Source organism: Penaeus vannamei, chromosome 27 (assembly GCF_042767895.1).
Source record: "Penaeus vannamei isolate JL-2024 chromosome 27, ASM4276789v1, whole genome shotgun sequence".
Taxonomy (NCBI): Eukaryota; Metazoa; Arthropoda; class Malacostraca; order Decapoda; family Penaeidae; genus Penaeus; species Penaeus vannamei.
This window is the reverse complement of record NC_091575.1, coordinates 24031470-24044103: the sequence shown is the minus strand read 5'-3', so window position 1 is coordinate 24044103 and position 12634 is coordinate 24031470. Positions and strand designations below refer to the sequence as shown.

General features: G+C 40.9%; 1 protein-coding gene across 1 annotated transcript; it reads right to left on the bottom strand.

Annotated features, from left to right (window-relative positions):
• Window positions 1–2109: 2109 nt before the first annotated feature.
• eIF4H1 (eukaryotic translation initiation factor 4H1) lies at window positions 2110–11078 on the bottom strand (the record flags this gene model as incomplete). The annotated part of the gene is given in 3 exon segments (XM_070141040.1): window positions 2110–3636; window positions 4786–4972; window positions 10896–11078. Coding segments are annotated over 2 exon segments (335 nt in total), but the record flags the coding sequence as incomplete, so codon positions are not given.
• Between the last annotated feature and the right edge of the window lie 1556 nt (window positions 11079–12634).

Genomic DNA, 12634 nt, shown 5'->3' with positions numbered 1-12634 from the left:
ATTACAGTTAGATGGGTGGACTGTCAGCTTTCGTTTGCGTGCAACTATTCACAGGCTTGTCTATTATGCTAAAAAGACTGTCCTTTTCTTTTAATATATTCTTATATCAAAAATGACTTCATACATATACAAAATATGAACAAAAGCAAGTACGTCAAATGAACAGAGATTATCAAGACAGGAATTTGTAACATGACGGCAATAATTTTTATAACTTGCAGACTGAGACCATTTCTAATCAACAATATATGTAAGGTCGTATATTACAAGCTGATCAGCTGAGAAGTTTGTGGGAAATATTGAAAGCTTCATGAAGACTTGTGTATCTACATTACAAGAGCCTGGAACTACAACTAGTCACTAGATAAAACCAATGACCAGACCTCAGCATCTACCTTAGTTACCCTCTTTGTAATATTAATGAAGGTGTTAAGTGTGCAAAGCAATAAAGCAAAATATATATTTATACATATGTATATATAATAAGTAGGTTTCATTAGTTATTCAGTAAACCCAAAGTTATCTATTTTCCCATTTACTTCAGCAGCATCCCTAAAGTTAACAATACAGCAATGTGACACAAACTATTATCCTTTATATAATTCTCTACATTTTCAAACTTGTAAGCTACAATAGTATAAGATTTGATCTATCAAAATCTTTTTTCTTGTCACAAACAGCTAAAACTAATAGGGGTTTCGAATGATCCACAACGGTTGGTGTGCATTTTTTTTTTGCATAAATATCAACCAACCCATTTAATTCTCAAATAAATGCATTGATTTTGTTCAGGGGTCCTATAGGTACTCTATACAGGCAAGCATAACAGGTAAGAGTAGCTACAGACATTTGTATTCCTGTCTATAAAATCTGGAAAGGTGGCTACAAACAGGTTTTGTGTGTTGATTAGCTTATTATTAGTAATGCCTAGCTGTTCCGGCTTGGAATGGTTTGTAATATATTGTGGAATATAAAGTGATTTTGAGATTAATGGTTGTATATTTGTTCTTCGTGCCTGCGATATCTGTGTAGAAGGTAATAGTCATTCCTTCTTTATATGAAAGGCATAAAAGTAGTGATCGAAACTAATCCTTTCAACTTCTAGGGCCAAAGTGCTAATTAAAGCAAACTAAAAAAAAAATTTTTTTTTTTTTTAGTCTTGAGCTTTGACATATACAAACTGGTAGATAAACCACTACAAGCAACAAAAGAAATTATACTTGACTAAATTCACCATTTTATATCTATGTCATTCTTCAAACCAATTTCTCTTGAGACATTCATCACGTATATGCTTTAGTAGCTTTAAAGTTTGGCTGATTAACTTGAAATGATAACACAAACCTCCATATGGCCTGTAATATCAAAGTGAAAAAAAAAAATAATAATAAAAAAATAAATGAATAAAAATCAATAAACAAGGCCAATAATTTCAAAACTTCTAAAACTTCAAAACTATATCTACCCTGGAATGGACTGGTCTTTATTACAACTAAATCCTATATACATACAGTGAACCCTCCTAATAATTTACACCAACTTTTTTTTTTAAGAAGCAATTACTTACACTAAAAACTTAAAATCCAAAACTGCACTTTCTCTAAGTACTTTCACACTTACTACAACCAAATACAATGCCCTATATTGGCTATCAATGACACATGCATGACAATGTATAATGAGCCTGTCCAGCTTTTTACTTTAAAATTCTTAATATTTACTGATCCTATAATTTACAATCCTTGGAGTAAGCTTCTCATGACAACAGAATTCCCATTAACACGAAAATAATACACTAAGTTCATTATGTAATGACAAACTAAACATTCAGTTCACTTATACAATACTGCAATATGTAACAACAATGAAGAAAATTCAAAAGCAACATTCAAAGATATTTATACCAGAGCAAATCAGTACTACAGAAACCTCATATGAAAAATATTATTCTTATACTTTAAAGTATGTCATGAATTATTCATACCACCGCAATCTGGTGTAACCCTTTCAAAAAATTCTTCACAAAGAGGAAAGTTAAAGTATAACAGCAACTGATTTTCCAAACCCATTTCCCAGTATCAATAACAGGCCAAAGTTAAATAAGACATATTTAGCAGAACACGTATATTTTGTGGATAAGCATCTGAAAACCATATACTTTTATTTCTTTACATTTTAATGATAAATACTTTTGTCACAAATATTCTGTACAAGAATCTTTGTAATAAGCAGTTCATTGAATTAATGTGCACAATGCATTTCTGAAATTGGGGGTTAACATCATCCATTAGCATTCAAATTACTATTTTTAGTAAATGATTCACAAAGGAAACAAAACTACAGAGCAGAATTCTAGCTTTACAACATACTATGAGAAATCAAAACATTAGACTCTAATTCCAATTAATATCTAACACCATTTACTCTTGACAATTTACAGTTAAGGATTACAAAGTAAAATTCCTTTTCGAAATTCCTTAAGTTTATTGTGATCTGTACAGTCTGGACAGAATCACACAAGATCCAGTTTATATTAAAAAGAAAGAAAAAATTATTCAAATGACATAAGACATATTACATCTCAATTACTGGATAAAAATACAGGATACAAAATCGAAACACGCAGTAACTCATGAAAAAGGATGAAGAAAAAAAGAAAAAAGAAAAATATATATTACCTAATTCTTCACCAGAAACAGATTTTTTCAACAAATTAAAAGATTCCACAGTGCAATTAACAGTGGATCTGGTATGTGAGTTAGCATGGGTGTAAGAACCCCATGTAGGGTCTACAAGTTCCACAACAGACCCGTATCCAGTGACACGTCCGGTATGCTGCTGCATCAAAAATAAGTAAGTCAACAACTAGGAGCTGCAACTATATTGTTAAACAAAGGAATGCCCTGGCAAAGGCCAAGAATGCCCGAATGTGTAGTTCCATAACAATATAGTTATACTTAGTTTAATGTACAACACGCCACTGTGCTGTCTGTCATCTAATCCTAGAGGCATAATATACTAACGACCAATTTGACCAGACAACATTGTGGCATGTGATAAGAATTTTTTGCGTACATAGAAGGGTTAAAAAGGAGAAGTTGGCGGGCTTCATATGCAAGCTCTGCGGCTACCAAGGGTTTGTATTTCACCACCTTCAGGATCCCACAGTTTACCAGGTTTTGGTTGCTTACACTGTGTGAAAACTAGTCAGTACATTGTAGTTAATTTCACACATTCCGTCACAACACCAAATGGAGTAGTCACATCTCATACAAAGCAATAGAGATTAGAAAGGTCTAGGAATTTTTGAAGTCTGTAAACACTTCCACATAAAGTTCTAATCACTGGGCAAGCTCAATGTCACAATACACAAACCCACACAGTACAATTTTCTTGTTGAATAACCTCAGCATATTTTAACACTGCAGTTATAGTCAGTACAAATCTCACATCATTACTGCTTTACCAAAAACTAAGCTTCAGTAGTAGACAAGGACAGCTTCAGCCCAACTCTACTGATGCAATGCTGAGGGTGGGGCCAAAATCTATGGTCCTCATACAGACAGCGTAGTGCAGGAATAAAAAAAAGCCTCAACCAAAATATGCAGGTCCAACTGAGCAGGACATTAGCTCCATCTGTAAACATACAGAAAATGAGAAATTTTAGTACAATTCTCACACTTCACTGACTGGAAGAAAAAATATCCTCTACATAGTGAGATTACTTGAGAACAAGTAAAAAAAAAAAAGAAGAATAAATAAATAAATAAATTTCACAATTCAGGACAAACAAAATAAACTACCCTCATTATCATCTCCCTTATCCTAGCAATATTTAAATAAAATACATCACCAATGTGTTCATCTACTTTCTAGGGCAGTTAAGACACTAAAAATACTAAGAACTTCTATATCATAAAAAGTTCACAAGAGAAATAGAAAGAATTCTTTCATCTTTCCCTATCTGAAGCATCTAGACTATACACCACTAAAAAAAGAACTGGGTAATAACATCTATGAAGATGACATTACTTGTAGATACTTCTTTTCTTTCATTCTGCCTCATTTGAGTTTTGTTCTCCTGTGTGGTTATCTATGCAGAGACATTTAATACTGCTTAATCTTTCTTTTGATTCCATCAAATTTCTCCAGTCTGACTTACATTTGGATATTGGGGCTTTTAGTCTTATAAAAGCTTGTAACTAATAATTCACATGCCCTCCAAGTTTTTACCTGATTTATCACACTGGAAGTTACTGGAAGTTCTGTAACCCTCAATTCAATGACATTTGATGCAATTTGATCATCTCCATCTGAGTTTTCTAAATGCTTTTTGACTGCTATGTATTGGTTTTGGAAAAGATCACCTTCAGAGGCTGTAATTTCTCCACCCTTTGATCAGCTTAAGAGATCAGTTAATATGTTTTCACTTTATAAATACCTTATGATTTTCTATCTCCTCTTTCTTTCTTAGTTGTCTTTTGACCTAAAGTGACATCTTTGGTAGCATAATTCTCAATTTTTTCAGTGTGGCTCTTTATATGGCTTACTGTATTAATAATGATATTTTAAAGGAGCTGCTTGAACAGAGCAAACTTACCGAAACAACAAAAGTTATTAAGAGTACTTTTTGAAGTAAGAACATAAAACAAAATGATGGAATAATGATTCTCATTTAGTAATAAGGAGTATACGAATGACAAGAGTATGATGCTTTTATAGACACATTATCACACTAATGCAATCCTGATCTGTAGTACAAACTATCAAAATATATAAACAAACCTGTTACAGATGGAGAGAGATGCAAGATCTCAAATTTACGCCTGTCCTTCTTGCACACCACCCTTTTCCTCACGAGGCTTAGCTCCACCAAATATACTGGATGACTGCGAAGTCTCCGCTTGCTGATTTACAGGATCCGTCTTTGTCCTTGGCAACAGCTTCAGCCTGGGCCTCTGAGACAGATCCTCTGTAAGAACATATCAAAAACAAATTAAAATAGTGAACCTAATAATTTGAAGTCTATACAATATCAAATTAACTAGCAACCAATCATGTAATGTAATACACTGTTACCTGAATCAAAACGGTAAGTAATTTACATCTCTATATTTTCCAGTACTTAACTAACATTACCTTTATGGTATGCAGTGCATATATTAGATAGATCAAGAGGCTATACATTTTACATCTCTGACATTTCCATCACAAATTAAGAAGTGTGCCATCAGTTAGCATAAACAATACTTCAATATCCAATTCATCCATAAATAGCAACCAATTAGAATCAACAAGCTACTTGTGTTGGCAGTTTCACCCAAATGATGTAGCACCATCAGGAATACTGTACTACAAATTACCAGTGCAGGTGGTTATGCTAGTTGCACATACAAGGGCAATGCACCTTGGAGACATCAACCCTTACAAGGGCAAAGCACCTTGGAGACATCAACCCTAACATAAGTGGCCAATATCCCGGGCGTAGGCCGGATGCTCACAAGACTATGTCCCTCCCCTTTGCAAAGTTATTTTATGTAAACTTTTAATTTTTCTTTTTTTGCCATTTTCCAATGCCCATATTTGTTATGATCTGCTTTATCCAGATGCACAGACTCCATATCATCTCCCTCTGTAGTAAATAACTCAGTGCAAGAGAGAGAAAAAAAACATTTGGTTGTGTTATATCTAAACTTTTTGAAGTTGTTAATTTTCTGTAATATAACCTGCGCTGCTGGTCACAGTGACCAGGAATACCATGCTGTGCATGTAAATGGCATCATCCCTTCCAGTCAAGGCTTACACACATTCCACATTCGTTTATCAATGGGAATAATGAAAATGCCCACTTCTAAGTGCCAAATGAGTCTAATCAACACTCCAAGAGGTTTCTGCACCCATGGTGAGTCCTTTCCATCACCCAGGTCTTCGTTCATGATGGCGGGTTTGCTTCACCCAACCCACAGCCATTTTGTCTGATGATGGCATGTTCACGTCACCCAGCCCTCGACCCAGAATTTTTCAATACAGGACTGTAACGTCATCCAGATGGTAGGGTTTAAATGAGGAACCAGTCTAACATCTACCTTGCCTGAATATACTTTGTTGGCCTTCTCCATGGCTTACTTGCACAAACTGCAGATAGGCAAGGTTTATCCAACAATTTTTTACATTTTTTTATTCTTGTGGTTTGAAAAGTTGGCAGAACTCCACATTAATTATGTACCTTCTGTGTGTTTGTTAACAAACTGCTAATGGTATCTAGATTGTGAAGGCCATGGGTGGCATCATATCACGACCATTCCCGTGTCGTGTACTAATTGAATGGACCTTGTTTTTCTCCAATAGTAGTGGCCTCATTTCTGATTATACTTTTAGGCAAGAGCACCTTTAAGTTATTTTAAATCATATCAAAGATCTTAGGTGCCTGATGTTGCCCGCAAACTACCAAACAAGTCAGGTGCAAACAGTGGAAACTGTCAATACACACCAACAACCCCGCAATCATATCCACCTGTCGTTTTTATCCAGGGTTAATGGTTTAAAATAATTCAGTCAACAGTATGTAAACAATAGCAAGAATGTGTGCAAAATCCCTCCAGAAGTGCCCTGAATAAACAAGATTAATAAAACATTTGATATCTGTATAACCACCATACAATCAAACAAATAGATGGATTGACGCATATTCATTGGATTGACTGCAAACTCCACGATCTGCTGCTTATCTCTCATTGAGGGATCACTTTTAAAGGCCTCAAATCATGTGTCTCTTTTCTTGATCCTCTTTAAATAGTTATTTGAAAAATTTGATAACGAAGGGGGGGGGAGAAAAAGAGAGAGAGAGAGAGAGAGAGAGAGAGAGAGAGAGAGAGAGAGAGAGAGAGAGAGAGAGAGAGAGAGAGAGAGAGAGAGAGAGAGAGAGAGAGAGAGAGAGAGAGTGAGAGAGTGAGAGTGAGAGAGTGGAGAGAGAGAGTGGAGAGAGAGAGAGTGGAGAGAGAGAGTGGAGAGAGAGAGTGGAGAGAGAGTGGAGAGAGAGTGGAGAGAGAGAGTGGAGAGAGAGAGTGGAAAGAGAGTGGAGAAGAGAGAGTGGAAGAAAGAGAGAGTGGAGAAGAGAGTGGAGGAAGAAGAGAGTGGAGAGAGAGAGAAGAAAGAGGAGAATGAGAGAGAGAGAGAGAGAGAGAGAGAGAGAGAGAGAGAGAGAGAGAGAGAGAGAGAGAGAGAGAGAGAGAGAGAAGAGGGAAAAGTGGAAAGAGAGAGAGAATGGAGAAGAGAGAGAGAGTGGAGAGAGAGAGGAAGAGAAGTGGAGAAGAGAGGAAGAGTGGAGAGAGAGAGAGTGGAGAGGGAGAGAGAGTGGAGAGAGAGCAGTAGAGAGAGTGGAAGGAGAGAGTAGAGAGAGGTGAAGGAGAGGTAGAAGGTGGAGAGAGAAGAGAGAGTGGAGAGAGAGTGGAAGAGAGTGGAGAAAGAGTGGAAGGAGAGTGGAGAAGAGAGAGTGGAGAGAGAGAGTAGAGAAAGAGTAGAGGAGAGTGGAGAGGAGAAATGGAAGAAGAGAGAGTGGAGAGAGAGAGTGGAGAAGAGAGTGGAGAGAGAGAGTAGAGAGAGAGAGTGGAGAGAAGAGAGTGGAGGAGAAAGTGGAGAGAGTGGAGTGAGAGAGAGAGTGGAGAGAGAGAGTGGAGAGAGAGAGAGTAGAGAGAGTGGAGAGAGAGTGGAGAGAGAGAGAGAAGTAAGAGAGTGGAGAAATTGGAGAGAAAGAGTCAGAGAGAAGAGAAGAGTAGAAAGAAGAGTGGAGAGAGAGTGAGTGGAGAAGTGGAGAGAAGAGAGTAGAGAGAGAGAGTGGAGAGAGAAGTGGAGAGAGAGTGGAGAGAGAGAGTGGAGAGAGAGAGTGGAGAGAGAGAGTGGAGAGCGAGAGTGGAGAGAGAGAGTGGAGAGCGAGAGAGAGAGAGAGAGTGGAGAGCGAGAGAGAGAGAGAGAGTGGAGAGAGAGAGAGAGTGGAGAGTGAGAGAGAGAGAGAGAGAGAGTGGAGAGCGAGAGAGAGAGAGAGAGAGTGGAGAGCGAGAGAGAGAGAGTGGAGAGCGAGAGAGAGAGAGAGAGAGAGTGGAGAGAGAGAGAGAGGGAGAGAGAGAGAGCGTGGAGAGAGAGAGAGAGGCGTGGAGAGAGAGAGAGACGTGGAGAGAGAGAGAGAGAGAGCGTGGAGAGAGAGAGAGAGAGCGTGGAGAGAGAGAGAGAGAGCGTGGAGAGAGAGAGAGAAGAGAGTGGAGAGAGAGAGAGAAGAGAGTGGAGAGAGAGAAGAAGAGTGGAGAGATAGAGAAGAGAGTAGAGAGAGATAGAGAAGAGAGTAGAGAGAGAGAGAGAGAGAGAGTGGAGAGAGAGAGAGAAGAGAGTGGAGAGAGAGAGAGAGAAGAGAGTGGAGAGAGAGAGAGCGAGTGGAGAGAGAGAGAGAGAGCGAGTGGAGAGAGAGAGAGAGAGAGTGGAGAGAGAGAGAGAGAGAGAGAGAGAGAGAGAGTGGAGAGAGAGAGAAGAAAGGGAGTGGAGAGAGAGAAAGAGAGTGGAGAGAGAGAGAGAAGAGAGTGGAGAGAGAGAGAGAAGAGAGTGGAGAGAGAGAGAGAGAGAAAGTGGAGAGAGAGAGAGAAAGAGAGTGGAGAGAGAGAGAGAGAGAAGAGAGTGAGAGAGAGAAGAGAGTGGAGAGAGAGAGAGTGGAGAGAGAGAGAGAAGAGAGTGGAGAGAGAGAGAAGAGAGGTATGGAAGAGAGAGAAGAAGAGAGTGGAGAGAGAGAGAAGAAGAGTGGAGAGAGAGAAGAGTGGAGTGGAGAGAGAGAAGAGAGGTGGAGAGAGAGAGAGAAGAGAGTGGAGAGAGAGAGAGAGAAGAGTGGAGAGAGAGAGAAGAGAGTGGAGAGAGAGAGAAAGAGAGAAGAGAGTGGAGAGAGAGAGAGAAGAGAGTGGAGAGAGAGAGAGCAAGAGAGTGGAGAGAGAGCAAGAGAGTGGAGAGAGAGCAAGAGAGTGGAGAGAGAGCAAGAGAGTGGAGAGAGAGCAAGAGAGTGGAGAGAGAGCAAGAGAGTGGAGAGAGAGCAAGAGAGTGGAGAGAGAGCGAGAGAGAGCAAGAGAGTGGAGAGAGAGAGAGAGAAAGAGAGTGGAGAGAGAGAGAAGAGAGTGGAGAAGAGAAGAGAAAGAGGAGTGGAGAGAGAGAGAGAAGAGAGTGGAGAGAGAGAGAGAAGAGAGTGGAGAGAGAGAGAGAAGAGAGTGGAGAGAGAGAGAGAAGAGAGTGGAGAGAGAGAGAGAAGAGAGTGGAGAGAGAGAGAGAAGAGAGTGGAGAGAGAGAGAGAAGAGAGTGGAGAGAGAGAGAGAGAAGAGAGTGAGAGAGAGAGAGAAGAGAGTGGAGAGAGAGAAGAGAGTGGAGAGAGAGAGAGAGAAGAGAGTGGAGAGAGAGAGAAGAGGTGGAGAGAGAGAAGAGAGTGGAGAGAGAGAAGAGAGTGGAGAGAGAGAGAGCAAGAGAGTGGAGAGAGAGCGAGAGAGAGCAAGAGAGTGGAGAGAGAGCGAGAGAGAGCGAGAGAGAGCAAGAGAGTGGAGAGAGAGAGAGCAAGAGAGTGGAGAGAGAGAGAGAGAGAGAAGAGAGTGGAGAGAGAGAGAGAAGAGAGTGGAGAGAGAGAGAGAAGAGAGTGGAGAGAGAGAGAGAAGAGAGTGGAGAGAGAGAGAGAAGAGAGTGGAGAGAGAGAGAGAGAAGAGAGTGGAGAGAGAGAGAAGAGAGTGGAGAGAGAGAGAGAAGAGAGTGGAGAGAGAGAAGAAGAGAGTGGAGAGAGAGAGAGAGAAGAGGAGTGGAGAGAGAGAGAGAAGAGAGAGAAGAGTGGAGAGAGAGAGAAGAGAGTGGAGAGAGAGAGAAGAGAGTGGAGAGAGAGAGAGAGAAGAGAGTGTGAGAGAGAGAGGAGAGAGGAAGAGAGTGGAGAGAGAGAGAGAAGAGAGTGGAGAGAGAGAGTGGAGAGAGAGAGAGAAAGAGAGTGAAGAGAGAGAGAAGAGAGAGAAGAGGAGAAAGAGAGAGAGTGAAGAGAGTGGAGAGAGAGAGAGAAGAGTGGAGAGAGAGAGAGGAAGAGAGTGGAGAGAAGAGAGAGTGGAGAGTGGAGAGGGAGAGAGAGAGTGGAGAGGGGAGAGCGAGAGAGAGAGTGGAGAGAGAGAGTGGAAGAGAGAGTGGAGAGAGAGAGAGAAGAGAGAGTGGAGAGAGAGAAGAGAGAGAGAGAGTGGAGAGAGAGAGAGAGAGAGTGGAGAGAGAGAGAGAAGAGAAGAGTGGAGAGTGGAGGAAGAGAGTGGAGGTGGAGAGAGAGAGAGGAGAGAGTGGAGAGAGGAGAGGAGGAAGTGGGGAGAGAGAGAGGAGAGAGTTGAGAGAGAGAGGAGAGAGTTGAGAGAGAGAGGAGAGAGTGGAGATTGAGAGAAAGAGAGGAGAGAGTGGAGAGAGAGAGAGAAAGAGAGGAGAGAGTGGAGAGAGAGAGAGAAAGAGAGGAGAGAGTGGAGAGAGAGAGAGAAAGAGAGGAGAGAGTGGAGAGAGAGAGAGAAAGAGAGGAGAGAGTGGAGAGAGAGAGGAGAGAGTCTGGAGAGAGAAGGAGAGAGTGGAGAGAGAGAGCGGGAGAGAAGAATGGAGAGAGAGAGCAGGAGCGAAGAATGGAGAGAGAGAGAGGAGGAGAGTGGAGAGAGAGAGAGGAGAGGGAGAGGAGAGAGAGAGAGGAGAGTGGACAGTGGACAGAGAGGAGAGTGGACAGTGGACAGAGAGGAGAGAGAGAGAGAGAGACAGAGAGAGAGAGAGAGAGAGAGAGAGAGAGAGAGAGAGAGAGAGAGAGAGAGAGAATAATAATATAATAATAATAATAATAATAATAATAATAATAATAATAATGAAAGTGAAGTAAGGCTTACCAGGATCAGGTTCCTTGAACTCCTCAAAGTTACGGGATCTATCGCTGTCTCTGCGATCGCGCCTCATGTAGCCTCCACTCTCAGGTCTGGCTCCCCCTCGGTCACCAGGTCCACTGCGGGGCCGTCCTCCGAAGCTTCCTCGGTCTCCTCCACGGTCATCAAAGCCGCCATACTTTCCACCAGCTGAACCAGAACCACCACTGAATCCCCCCCGTCCTCTACTTCCTCGGTCATCGTCTCTTCGGAAGCGACCTGACACAACGTACACCACATGTGATCTACCTAATTCTACTTAATGAGTGTGATGATTCTGATCTATCTAAGTGATTTGACTTGCGCTATAAGCCTTTAAAGTTTTCCTTAATATATGGTTATAAGCTGACTATCAATTGCCTACTGATAACACGTAACTATACTACAAGTTAGCACATTTTAACCCATTGGATCCGGGTGCTTCGCAGCTTGCACATGCCTCAGTCTCACAGGTAAGTGGCTGGTAGGCTCTGTACACAAAAAAACTTGTGTGGTGTCAAAACTTCCCCTTTGTAATATTATTTCTCTGCATATTTTTTTTTTTTTTTATTATTCTCCAAAGTCTATATTTGTCATTTGATAAGCTGTATCTAGATGGTAATAGACTGTTTCCCTTGCAAAGACTCCAAATCATCTCTCTAAGTAGTCAACTTAGAGCAGTAACAATAATATGTTAACAATATGCCATCTCTGTCCTTTAAATTTAGTCTTAATAATATTAAAAGTTTTGTAATAAACCATGTGCTGCTGGTTGTGGCTGGCAGGAATAGAGCCCTGAGCATGGGAATGTCTTCCCAGTCATGACTCATGGATGGAACATTCCATACTCGTTTAGCGATGGGCATAATACAAGAGCCCCTTTCTAAACAGCTACTGTCTAATCACCTTCAAGAGCATTGTGCATTTGTGGCGAGTCATTCCCATCACCCAACTTCAGCCAAAATTCTCCTTCCGGCAAATTCCAATCATGCCTATGTTCGGCCAAAATTTTCCATGATGTGATGGTCACATCACCCAGATCCAAGGGGTTAAACATCTAATTATCTTTTCTTTTGATATAAATAACCAGTCTAGAGAATCCATCAACCTATAAAGTTATCTACACATTCCTGATTCCCTCATATTTCCTAACATCTACTCCAAGAACCTCTTCTCGTGCCTAACTAGCCTACTCGCTATAAACCTAGTGCAACGGAAATTATCTTCGGATAATGCCACCGACTCGGGACACCAAAAAGAGCTATCCTAATGCAAATTCCACCCGAGAAATTTGCATTAGAAGCCCAGGACATTAACACTCAACGTCAACTTCAGTGTCATAACTTTTGAAATACTAGCCACCTTTTAGTTATTATGCCAAATGCCACCATATGAAACCCACAAATGAGTAGAAAAAAATCTACTTATAAATGCATTTAATTACAAAATAAACCTTAGCCACACTGGGCAAAAATTCTATGGGAATGGAGAGAGAGAGAGAGAGAGAGAGAGAGAGAGAGAGAGAGAGAGAGAGAGAGAGAGAGAGAGAGAGAGAGAGAGAGAGAGAGAGAGAGAGAGAGAGAGGGGGGTAGGTGAGAGAGAGAGAGGGAGGGGGGTAGAGTGAGAGAAGAGAGGGGGGTAAGGTGAGAGAGAGAGGGGGGGTGAGAGTGAGAGAGAGAGAGGGGGGTGGTGGAGAGAGGGGGGGTAGAGTGAGAGAGAGAGGGGGG